General features: G+C 48.6%; 1 protein-coding gene across 1 annotated transcript; it reads left to right on the top strand.

Annotated features, from left to right (window-relative positions):
• The first annotated feature begins 465 nt into the window (after positions 1-465).
• On the top strand, positions 466-8,877 carry si:ch1073-184j22.1 (erythroferrone). The gene is made up of 8 exons (XM_063885109.1): positions 466-1,037; positions 3,043-3,153; positions 4,167-4,281; positions 6,160-6,293; positions 6,403-6,514; positions 7,650-7,731; positions 7,838-7,916; positions 8,047-8,877. Exons 1-8 carry the CDS (start codon positions 885-887, stop codon positions 8,143-8,145), a joined length of 885 nt encoding a protein of 294 aa, XP_063741179.1. The 5' UTR covers positions 466-884; the 3' UTR covers positions 8,146-8,877.
• The last annotated feature ends 1,972 nt before the right edge of the window (positions 8,878-10,849 follow it).

The raw sequence follows: 10,849 nt of genomic DNA, 5'->3' as shown, positions 1-10,849 counted from the left end.
ACACCCCCCTTATCTGAGAGGGTGTGTGTGTGTGTGTGTGTGTGTGTGTGTGTGTGTGTGTGTGTGTGTGTGTGTGTGTGTGTTTGACTAGTTGTGCCATTAGAATGGTTGCTGTTTCTTCAGTGTTTCTTTGAATGGGGTTTCTTGAGTGTCTTCATGGTAAATAACGGGGAAAGGGTTGAGACATACATCCTTTGTGTCACAGCTGCATTTGTGTTCAGATAAAAACAATCAATGTTGACTTTAGTTTACATTTCTCTCCAATTAATGGAAACTCTTGCAAAATTCTGCCTGAAAGCTGCACAGCACTCCCTAACCCCTGAAAACAAATCAGTACTTTAAGTCCAAACATCCTGAAAGGAGTCAGCATTACGAGTCCTAAACTCCGATGTGTTTCAGCTCCACAGTCGACTCCTCGCAACACATGCTCCAAACACAGCGAGGAGCAGAATAAAACCTGTGCAGAGTTCAGAGGGAAAGGAAAAAGTGTTTCTGTCAGCAGCTTTAGGACCCTGCAGACACCATGTGAGGGGAGATAAAAGCAGGGAGAGACGAGGACACGTTCAGAGACAGAGGACGAGAGGAAAAGAAGAAGACTTCACCCTCAGATGCAGTCTGATGCATCACAGCTCTACCTGCACTATCGACAAGGACAGATAGGAGAGGAAACAAGGAAACAGATATTAGGACAACATCACAATCCTGAGCACGAAGGAGAGCTTCAACTCAAAGCCCTGTCCCTCCATAGGACGAGAAGCTCTATGTTTGAGGAGACAGGACATTTCTGAGGAGCAGACTCACCTGCAGAGTGCATCATGGGAACTCCTTGATCCTGCAACAGAAGAGACTCCTGCAGACATCCAGACAATCCCTCCGCTGCAGGCATGCCTCCCCAGGGACGGAGCTCCGCGGCTGGGCTCGGAGGGCTGCTGCTCCTGGGAGCGATGGTGGTGATGGTGATGGTGGTGGAGGCGAGCGAGGAGGAGAGCGAGGAGCTGCTGGAGGACGAAGAGGAGGACAGCAGCACCGAGGTCCAGGTGAGAGTCAGGCTGAGGACTGTAAAGTAACCAGGTGGCGTCTCTACTTTAAAGAGTCCTCTCCTGCTGATGTTCAGGTGTATATCAGTATGTAGAGTCTCTACTTTAAAGAGTCCTCTCCTGCTGATGTTCAGGTGTATATCAGTATGTAGAGTCTCTACTTTAAAGAGTCCTCTCCTGCTGATGTTCAGGTGTATATCAGTATGTAGCGTCTCTACTTTAAAGAGTCCTCTCCTGCTGATGTTCAGGTGTATATCAGTATGTAGAGTCTCTACTTTAAAGAGTCCTCTCCTGCTGATGTTCAGGTGTATATCAGTATGTAGCGTCTCTACTTTAAAGAGTCCTCTCCTGCTGATGTTCAGGTGTATATCAGTATGTAGAGTCTCTACTTTAAAGAGTCCTCTCCTGCTGATGTTCAGGTGTATATCAGTATGTAGTGTCTCTGCTTTAAAGAGTCCTCTCCTGCTGATGTTCAGGTGTATATCAGTATGTAGTGTCTCTACTTTAAAGAGTCCTCTCCTGCTGATGTTCAGGTGTATATCAGTATGTAGTGTCTCTACTTTAAAGAGTCCTCTCCTGCTGATGTTCAGGTGTATATCAGTATGTAGTGTCTCTACTTTAAAGAGTCCTCTCCTGCTGATGTTCAGGTGTATATCAGTATGTAGTGTCTCTACTTTAAAGAGTCCTCTCCTGCTGATGTTCAGGTGTATATCAGTATGTAGTGTCTCTACTTTAAAGAGTCCTCTCCTGCTGATGTTCAGGTGTATATCAGTATATAGTGTCTCTACTTTAAAGAGTCCTCTCCTGCTGATGTTCAGGTGTATATCAGTATGTAGAGTCTCTACTTTAAAGAGTCCTCTCCTGCTGATGTTCAGGTGTATATCAGTATGTAGAGTCTCTACTTTAAAGAGTCCTCTCCTGCTGATGTTCAGGTGTATATCAGTATGTAGTGTCTCTACTTTAAAGAGTCCTCTCCTGCTGATGTTCAGGTGTATATCAGTATGTAGCGTCTCTACTTTAAAGAGTCCTCTCCTGCTGATGTTCAGGTGTATATCAGTATGTAGCGTCTCCACTTTAAAGAGTCCTCTCCTGCTGATGTTCAGGTGTATATCAGTATGTAGTGTCTCTACTTTAAAGAGTCCTCTCCTGCTGATGTTCAGGTGTATATCAGTATGTAGTGTCTCTACTTTAAAGAGTCCTCTCCTGCTGATGTTCAGGTGTATATCAGTATGTAGCGTCTCTACTTTAAAGAGTCCTCTCCTGCTGATGTTCAGGTGTATATCAGTATGTAGAGTCTCTACTTTAAAGAGTCCTCTCCTGCTGGAGGATGGAGGATGGAGGATAGAGGATAGAGGATAGAGGATAGAGGATGGAGGATGGAGGATGGAGGATGGAGGATGGAGGATGGAGGATGGAGGATGGAGGATGGAGGATGGAGGATGGAGGATGGAGGATAGAGGATAGAGGATGGACGATGGACGATGGACGATGGAGGATAGAGGATAGAGGATGGAGGATAGAGGATGGACGATGGAGGATAGAGGATGGAGGATGGAGGATGGAGGATGGAGGATGGAGGATAGAGGATGGAGGATAGAGGATGGACGATGGAGGATAGAGGATGATGGAGGATGGACGATGGAGGATGGACGATGGAGGATAGAGGATGGAGGATAGAGGATGGACGATGGAGGATAGAGGATGGAGGATGGAGGATGGAGGATGGAGGATGGAGGATAGAGGATGGACGATGGAGGATGGAGGATGGAGGATGGAGGATGGAGGATAGAGGAAGGAGGATGGAGGAAGGAGGAAGGAGGATGGAGGATGGACGGTGGAGGATGGAGGATTGAGGATGGAGGATGGACGGTGGAGGATGGAGGATGGAGGATGCAGGGTGATGATTTAGGGACAGGAAGTGGGGAAAAGGCTGAGTCAGCTCTCTGCGGGTTCCTCATGATGGGAATATTGATCTGATAGAGCTTGTCTTCTTTTGCTCCTGCAGGACTCCTCAGAACTGTCCCGGGTTTCTCCTCTCAGCTCCTGGCTGATCTTCAGGAGAAACTCCAACAAGGGGGACAACCGGCGGAGCAAAGCGTCCAGGAGGCCCTCCAAGGTGAGGCGGACCTGAAGCTGGACCCAGAGCAGGAGCTTTGTCCACTATAAGTATAGATATTCTGACTGATAATAGGCTGGAGGTGTTCTGGAAGGTTTCCTGTAACATCACCTCCTGATATTTCTGACTAACCTCTCACTGTGACACAGCGCACTGAAGTCCACGTCTCAGTTTGTTCAGAGTGAGGAGGAGACGGTTGGAGGACACGTCTCAGAAAAGAGTGACGTTGATACAGTAGCTGGAGATTGATGCAGAGAAAAAGAAAAGCTATATGTCCAAGTTTCTAATGGGAGGGGCGGCTCTTTAGTCACAGCTTCCTGCAGAGTCATCGTTTCTGTTTGGTGCTTTTTAATAAAACCGAACCAGGACTCATGGGACCAAGGCTGATGGGCCGCCTGAATCTGTCTGAAGAGCTGGACTTATTTCAGCGGTCTCCAGACTGCTCCAGAGATTTCATTGGGTGAAAATAATGAGCAATAATCAAAACAAAGACAACCGAAAGACGTATTATGTTAATGAGATCATGCCATTAAAGCAGAACGGATTCAGGAACATGTGTTTGTATTTCTGTTTATAATAAATGAAAAACTTGGCATGCTCTGTCACCACGAGGCGTTGAATCAAGATAAACAATAACACTTTAACCTCCTGGGGATTCAGAGGTCACTCCTTTCTCTGTAAACATCACCCGCTACTTCAATATTCTATAACCTCAGTTTTTTTATCATGGGGTAATTATCTGTTACTGATTTGAATGATTGTGTTTTTATGGTTAAAACGTCTGGAATGGTTTTTATATAATATGTAAATCTACATTTTTATCCTAATCTGCACTTTACTTGGAAAGACCAAGGTCTAGCGAGGTGTCCCTGAAGGCACCATTCCCCACACCGCTCAGCTAGGATGGGTCAAATACAGGACATATATTTCTGCTCTGTGGGACCAGTAAGGGCTCCTCTCCTCTCTGCTCTGGCTGTTGAGCTCTGATTCTGATACTCTGTCTGTCCATGCAGCATGGTCTACCAGGCCCTCCAGGACCCCCAGGCCCCCAAGGGCCTCCGGGCCCCCCAGCCCCTCTCCTGCCCAGACAGCACGATCTCCTCCAGGAGCTGCAGCTGAAACTGAGAGGTGAGCGCTGAGGCTAACCCCTGCTAACAATCTCAGTGCTAAGCTAGGCTAACAATCCCTGTGTGCCCTCCGGAGTTTCTCCTGAGAAAAATATAAAATAAAACCTGAAAATTCTGAGAATGATACCAAGTGCGTTCTGGATCAGAGGTCAGACCTTCCTGTTCAGGGTAGAGTTCGTAAAGACCTGAAAGATGTCCACCACGTCTTAAAGAGTCCCTGCCCCTCTCCTGTAGTTCTCTAGAGGTCCTCCAGAGGTTTGGAAGAGAGAGCAGGAGGACACTATGGGGCGTTTTTTAGTCAGTAAGTATAAAAAATGTTCTGGAAAAGAGCCAATCGTAGTTGGTGTGCTGCACAGTAAAATCTCCCCTTTTTTTCGTGTAATCGAGCATTGTGAAGAAAACGAACGCAGATGCACAGTTACAGCAGAGCGTCTGCAGCAGAGCGTCTGCAGCAGAGCGTCTGCAGCCGGGCGTCTGGAGCAGAGCGTCTGCAGCAAAGCGTCTGCAGCAAAGCGTCTGCAGCCGGGCGTCTGGAGCAGAGCGTCTGCAGCAGAGCGTCTGCAGCAAAGCGTCTGCAGCCGGGCGTCTGCAGCAGAGCGTCTGCAGCCGGGCGTCTGGAGCAGAGCGTCTGCAGCCGGGCGTCTGGAGCAGAGCGTCTGCAGCAGAGCGTCTGCAGCCGGGCGTCTGCAGCCGGGCATCTGCAGCCGAGTCTCCACACGCTGACTGCATGTGTTTCAGAGCAGATGGAAAAAATGATGAAATCTAACAAGATGTTTAGCTAGCGCACAGACCGACGCTTCACTTTCACTCACTGCTTCTGTATGTGGGTTATATAAACACCGCTGTGTGTGTGTGTGTGTGTGTGTGTGTGTGTGTGTGTGTGTGTGTGTGTGTGTGTGTGTGGAGGCAGCCTGTCTGAGTCCTTAATAGGGGTAATTTTGTGGAGTGTGGATGTGACTTGGCTCTGTTGCAGATTCCTGACATTCCTGTGGACTGATGGTGGGTCTTTGTTACTTTCTGTGTGTATGTGTGTGTGTGTGTGTGTGTGTGTGTGTGTGTGTGTGTGTGTGTGTGTGTGTGTGTATGTGTGTGTGTGTGTGTGTGTGTGTGTGCATCTCCTGCTCCATCAGGTTGCTCTTGCGTGTTTTCCTAAACTACAGCTCAGGGTTACAGTTTTTATATTCATGACAATAAAAACATAAATATCACTTCATCAATGTGTGTGGTCGCCCTGTGATGCAAAGCTCTCCCAACACGCCTCCCAGTTCCTCTGTTGGGTGGGTCGTCGCTGCTCATCTTTTACAAGTTGTGGTTCTACCTTTGGCAATAAACGCAACACTTTCCTGAAGTGACTGAAGAGATATCCAGAATGGAAACCAATGAGCAATCACTCTGGTTCCAGTATCCTCCCAGTACAACATTTCCCAGAACACACACGTCGTGTTTTGACTCGCTGTGCAGACTCTCTGAAATCAGAGTACGGAGAAAAAACAGATCTGTGGCGACAGTCTGCAGTCTGACCATGAGTCACACACACACACACACACACACACGCAGGCCAACTCAAACACACACAGCTCAATTTTTCTCTCCTATGACCTCATTTGAAAAGGAAAAAACGTACAAACAGTAAATGCATTTTATTCCATTTACTGGACACACTGGTTTATTGCATTTTAGGCGGATCTTTAGGGATGGATGTAATACACTGTGGTGCATTCAGGCTCTGCACGGTGGTGCATTCAGGCTCTGCACGGTGGTGCACTCAGGCTCTGCACTTTGATGCATTCAGGCTCTGTTCAGTAGTGTCTGAGCTGAGTGATGACACGTTTAACACACAAACTCACTGTGGCACATTCCTGTCTCTGATCCCTCGTAGACCTGGTGGGAGGGGGCGGGTGCTTCCGGTGCGATGCTACTCCTCCTCGGGTCTCCACCTCCTTCCTCAGCCGCCTCCTGCTACCCGTTGTGGTGCCGAGACGCAGCCTGCTGGAGCTGCAGCCATTCAGCCAGGTATACACACACACACACACACACACACACACACACACACACACACACACACACACACACACACACACTTTGTGATTGCTTTCTATAATGTCACCTTTGCCCCCTGCAGCCGGCGGACTCGGAGCGCAGCCTGCAGAGGGGGCGGAGCTTCAACAGCAGCACCGGCCGCTACACGGCACCGCTGTCCGGATTCTACCAGCTTACCTCCAGCCTGCTGATCGGTAACCACGACTGATAACACTCCTCTCTGCAGCACTGAGGCTCTGTTTCACAGCACTTCCTGCACCAAGTTACAGAGGCCCACAGGAGAGACAGCTTCAGAAAGGATGCAGATACAGAAACTCAAATCAGAACTCTTGCAGAAACATCTGCAGCATCTAGAGAACATTCAGCAGAGGAAACATGAGCAGTTTACTAAAAGCTGCAGAAACCAGGGGACACTTAAGAGAGACGCACACAGCTGGAGACCAGGGGACACTAAAGAGAGACGCACACAGCTGGAGACCAGGGGACACTAAAGAGAGACGCACACAGCTGGAGACCAGGGGACACTAAAGAGAGACGCACACAGCTGGAGACCAGGGGACACTAAAGAGAGACGCACACAGCTGGAGACCAGGGGAGAGACACACACAGCTGGAGACCAGGGGACAGTAAAGAGAGACACACACAGCTGGAGACCAGGGGACACTAAAGAGAGACGCACACAGCTGGAGACCAGGGGACACTAAAGAGAGACGCACACAGCTGGAGACCAGGGGACACTAAAGAGAGACACACACAGCTGGAGACCAGGGGACACTAAAGAGAGACGCACACAGCTGGAGACCAGGGGACACACTAAAGAGAGACGCACACAGCTGGAGACCAGGGGACACTAAAGAGAGACGCACACAGCTGGAGACCAGGGGACACTAAAGAGAGACGCACACAGCTGGAGACCAGGGGACACTAAAGAGAGACACACACAGCTGGAGACCAGGGGACACTAAAGAGAGACGCACACAGCTGGAGACCAGGGGACACTAAAGAGAGACGCACACAGCTGGGACCGGAGCGCTGGGGGACGTTCAGGGACATAAAGCTGTCTCTGTCTCTGTCTCTGTCTCTGTCTCTGTTGTTGTTCTCCTGAAATGTTTTCTGGTCTTTCTAACAAAGTGATCACATGACTCCTTCTGATGTCACTGCAGATCTGCTGTGAGCTAACTCGCTAACGCAGCTAACCTTCAGATATCCTGACCAACACTTCCAGTTCTGAGACAGAGACAGACGCTGGATCCAGATACAATGCAGATATAAAAACCTCTCTCTCTCTCTGTCTGTGTGTGTGTGTGTTTGTGTGTGTCTGTCTGTCAGAGTCAGGTGACAGAGTCCAGGTAAGACTCAGAGACAGTGTGAGGGCAGCGATCTGCATCGAGTCTCTCTGCCAGAGCAACCTGTGAGTACTTCCACGTCTACCGTCTTCTTCAGTGGTGTTGAGAGGCGGCCTCCCTCCATGGGGGAAAAGTGAGTTTATTTACTGAGCGTTTTCTGTCCTGTGTCAGCTCTGTAGAGTCTGTGATGGGCGTGGCAGCTGCTGGAGGAACGTTCAGCATCCTACTGACAGGAACACTCTATCTGCAGGTACGCGCACACACACACACACACACACACACACACACACACACACACACACACACACACACACACACACACACACACACACACACACGCCCTCTGTACAGTGAGTGTCTGACAGCCTCTGTGTGTGCAGGCCGGAGAGTATGTGTCGGTGTTTTTGGACAACGCCACGGGCTCGACCCTCAGCGTCCTGCAGGACTCTCTGTTCTCCGGCATCCTGCTGGGAGTCTGAAAGCCTCCCATCCAGCGGGGAGCGTCTCCACAGGGATCTGAAAACCCAGGCTTTAGACCAGAGGGACTCAGCTCTGAGAGGAGCAGAACCTGGTGGACGTCAGAGGAACTGCAGCCACTGTGTTCCTCTGGACAATTATTCCTCTCGGATCGCTGAACGACTGAGGACATTTTTATATTTTGCTTAAATCTTTGCATTTGAGCAGGATCATTTTCGAACAGCTGTCTGTGTTTCTCCGTCAGGTTTCCTTTCCTTCAGGTGATCAAAACCAGATGAGTTTACCCAGGCTGATCCTGCAGAGGAAGCATCCCATCATAAACTCTGGTGTTCATTTAGCTAACTCTGTCCATCCATGTCCACCAAAAGTGAGCTTTAGATAACGCTTTGCAAGAGCTCTGATCCTGGTTTCATCCATGTTCACGTTTCTGTTGTGGAGACGCACGCTAAGGGGCTCCTATTCATTTCATATCCAAACATAACCATCAGAAATCTTATTATAACCGAGCGTTGTGTTTCCTGACCAGCTGTGTGTGCCGGTGGATCTAATGATCGTTTCTCTGAGTCTTATTTTAAGTGATATTTATTCTCTTTATGGGATGAACGAGTTGTGAATATTTCTGATATTAAAACACCTCCAGTTGTTCATCGTTCCCACTGATGTTTCTGTTGGAGGATGACTGGATGTTTGTGTTACCATTTAAATAAAGTCACCAACCCTCTGGTGAAACTCCAGGTTTTTTCTGGATGTCTCCAATATGTTAGATCCGGTTTGTGTTTAGCCTAGCTTAGCACAAAGACTGGGAGTGGATGGAAACTGCTAGCATAGCTCCATAAGAACAGAGACACGTGTAAATATATATCTTCATGTTGCTTGTGAGCTGACCTCCTCAGCTGCAGTCGGTTTAGTTGACAGGTTTTCCTCGTGTTTAGTTTTCTGTTGTTGCCTTCTGTTCCGTCAGCAGGAGACCTGAGAAACTACCCGCCTCATTGTGAGGAGACTTGGTGGAAAGGTGTGGCCCGGGCCGAGGAAGAACATTTTGGAACGTGGTGCGAATCGGACCAAGGAGGGATGCATTCGAGGGCTCTCTGAGAAACGGGAAACATTTGTCGGCGAAGATTTTGGTGCTCAACTCATCCGATTCCTCTGCCTTCAGAAACGCTGGAAACTCAAATTCAATCCAACGCCTTGGTATGGTCCGGGTTGTTTCCACAGAATGAACACTTTCTTGTTAGGGTCTGTTTCTGTTCCTCTGTCCCCCCCACACACAGAAGCTCTGCAGCGGAGCGCCATCTATGGGGTCATAATACACAAATGCACACAGAAGGATCCACACTTGTATTTCAGGATCCACACAAATGTGCTCCGTTTCACATACATGTAAATAAGATCCAAATACAGAACAGAGTTAAGAGTAGGCTATTTTTGATCCACCGCTGAACCTGATACACACACGGGCCGGTCCTGCTCTGTTCAGGGCCCGGGAGCAACATCGCACGCGCAAAATATAGATTTCGTTTTTATGATCATTTTTAGCTCGTCATCGTCTCCTCTTAGTCATGTAAAAAAGGTCGTTGACCAAATGAACACTGATTCTAAGCCAATCACAGGAGCGCACCCCCACGAGGGTACGATCTCTTGCGTTTCTTGTTCGTGGTGCAGCGCTTCATATACGCATTTTGCGCTGTCCGGGGCTGACAGGTCAACTTCAACATGGCGACTAACAAGTGTAATGCCGCTTTACCACCAACCCGGAGCCGGAGCCGATAAAGACCTGGTTTTTCGTGGTCCCACCGCAGCGGGATCTTCGGAGGGGGGGATTAACCTGAGTGTACAGCTCTTGGAGTACAGCGAGTACAAGTTGTAACAGCAGTACCTCTGAGCACAGGGACTACAGCGCGACCACACACTGATACACACACACTTTATAAAGTCCGGCAGCACTAACCGGGTCAGTGTGGTGCTGTTCACTCTCCGGACTTTAATCACTGTTCCGTTAGTGAGCATTGGGAAGAGCAGGCAGACGTTCTCCTGTGTATTATTGCAGCTATGGGATGGAATCAGTACATGGGCTACACAGGCTGCCATCACAAGCAAAACCATAAGGAAAACTGCGCCGGTAAAATGAGTAGGAAACGGCTTCTGCCACAACAGGATGTCAGAGCAGTGAAGGAAGTCAGAGGAGCTGTGCTGACATCACCTGTCTGAAGCCAGAGACACTCTCAGAACAGCGCTGTGAAGAAACAGCGTCAGTTCAGACTAGGGCTGCGTACTGTGTACCGGTACTGTACCGTGAACATCGATTCGGTACAGGTCCAAAATACCGGAGCATGATGTACTGATGTACTGTACCGATATCAATTTACACCAAGTATGTGCTTATTTTGTGACTGAAGATGCGTAAATCCTCCCACAGAGACGGAAATGCCGCGCTGAAACTTGAAATCAGAGCCATCTTTGATTTGAGATCCTCTCGCCACAGTGGTTTCTTATCTCTAAGGCGGGTAGGTATATATATTAGGCTAGCTGTTGTGATAACAAAATTTGGATCAAATCTGAGCTTGATACTCCTGATATACTATGTTTGAATGATAATATTAGTATATATAGATAGTATGATCCACTATGGCAGGATCATACTATCGACCTGATGGCGTGCAAGCGACTGCGCAGGCATGTTTGTGTCCATCCCCTCTGAAAATGCGT

The sequence above is a fragment of the Eleginops maclovinus genome, chromosome 6, assembly GCF_036324505.1.
Source record: "Eleginops maclovinus isolate JMC-PN-2008 ecotype Puerto Natales chromosome 6, JC_Emac_rtc_rv5, whole genome shotgun sequence".
Lineage (NCBI taxonomy): Eukaryota > Metazoa > Chordata > Actinopteri > Perciformes > Eleginopidae > Eleginops > Eleginops maclovinus.
Note: the sequence above shows the minus strand (reverse complement) of the source record. Positions and strands in the feature narration are given on the sequence as shown.

Bases quoted from the DNA above. Each gene is read 5' to 3' on its own strand.
- si:ch1073-184j22.1 (XM_063885109.1), top strand. From the start codon at position 885: ATGCCTCCCCAGGGACGGAGCTCCGCGGCTGGGCTCGGAGGGCTGCTG. The intron at 3,154-4,166 runs GTGAGGCGGACC...CTGTCCATGCAG, and splicing joins CGTCCAGGAGGCCCTCCAAG to CATGGTCTACCAGGCCCTCC. The intron at 4,282-6,159 runs GTGAGCGCTGAG...GATCCCTCGTAG, and splicing joins GCTGCAGCTGAAACTGAGAG to ACCTGGTGGGAGGGGGCGGG.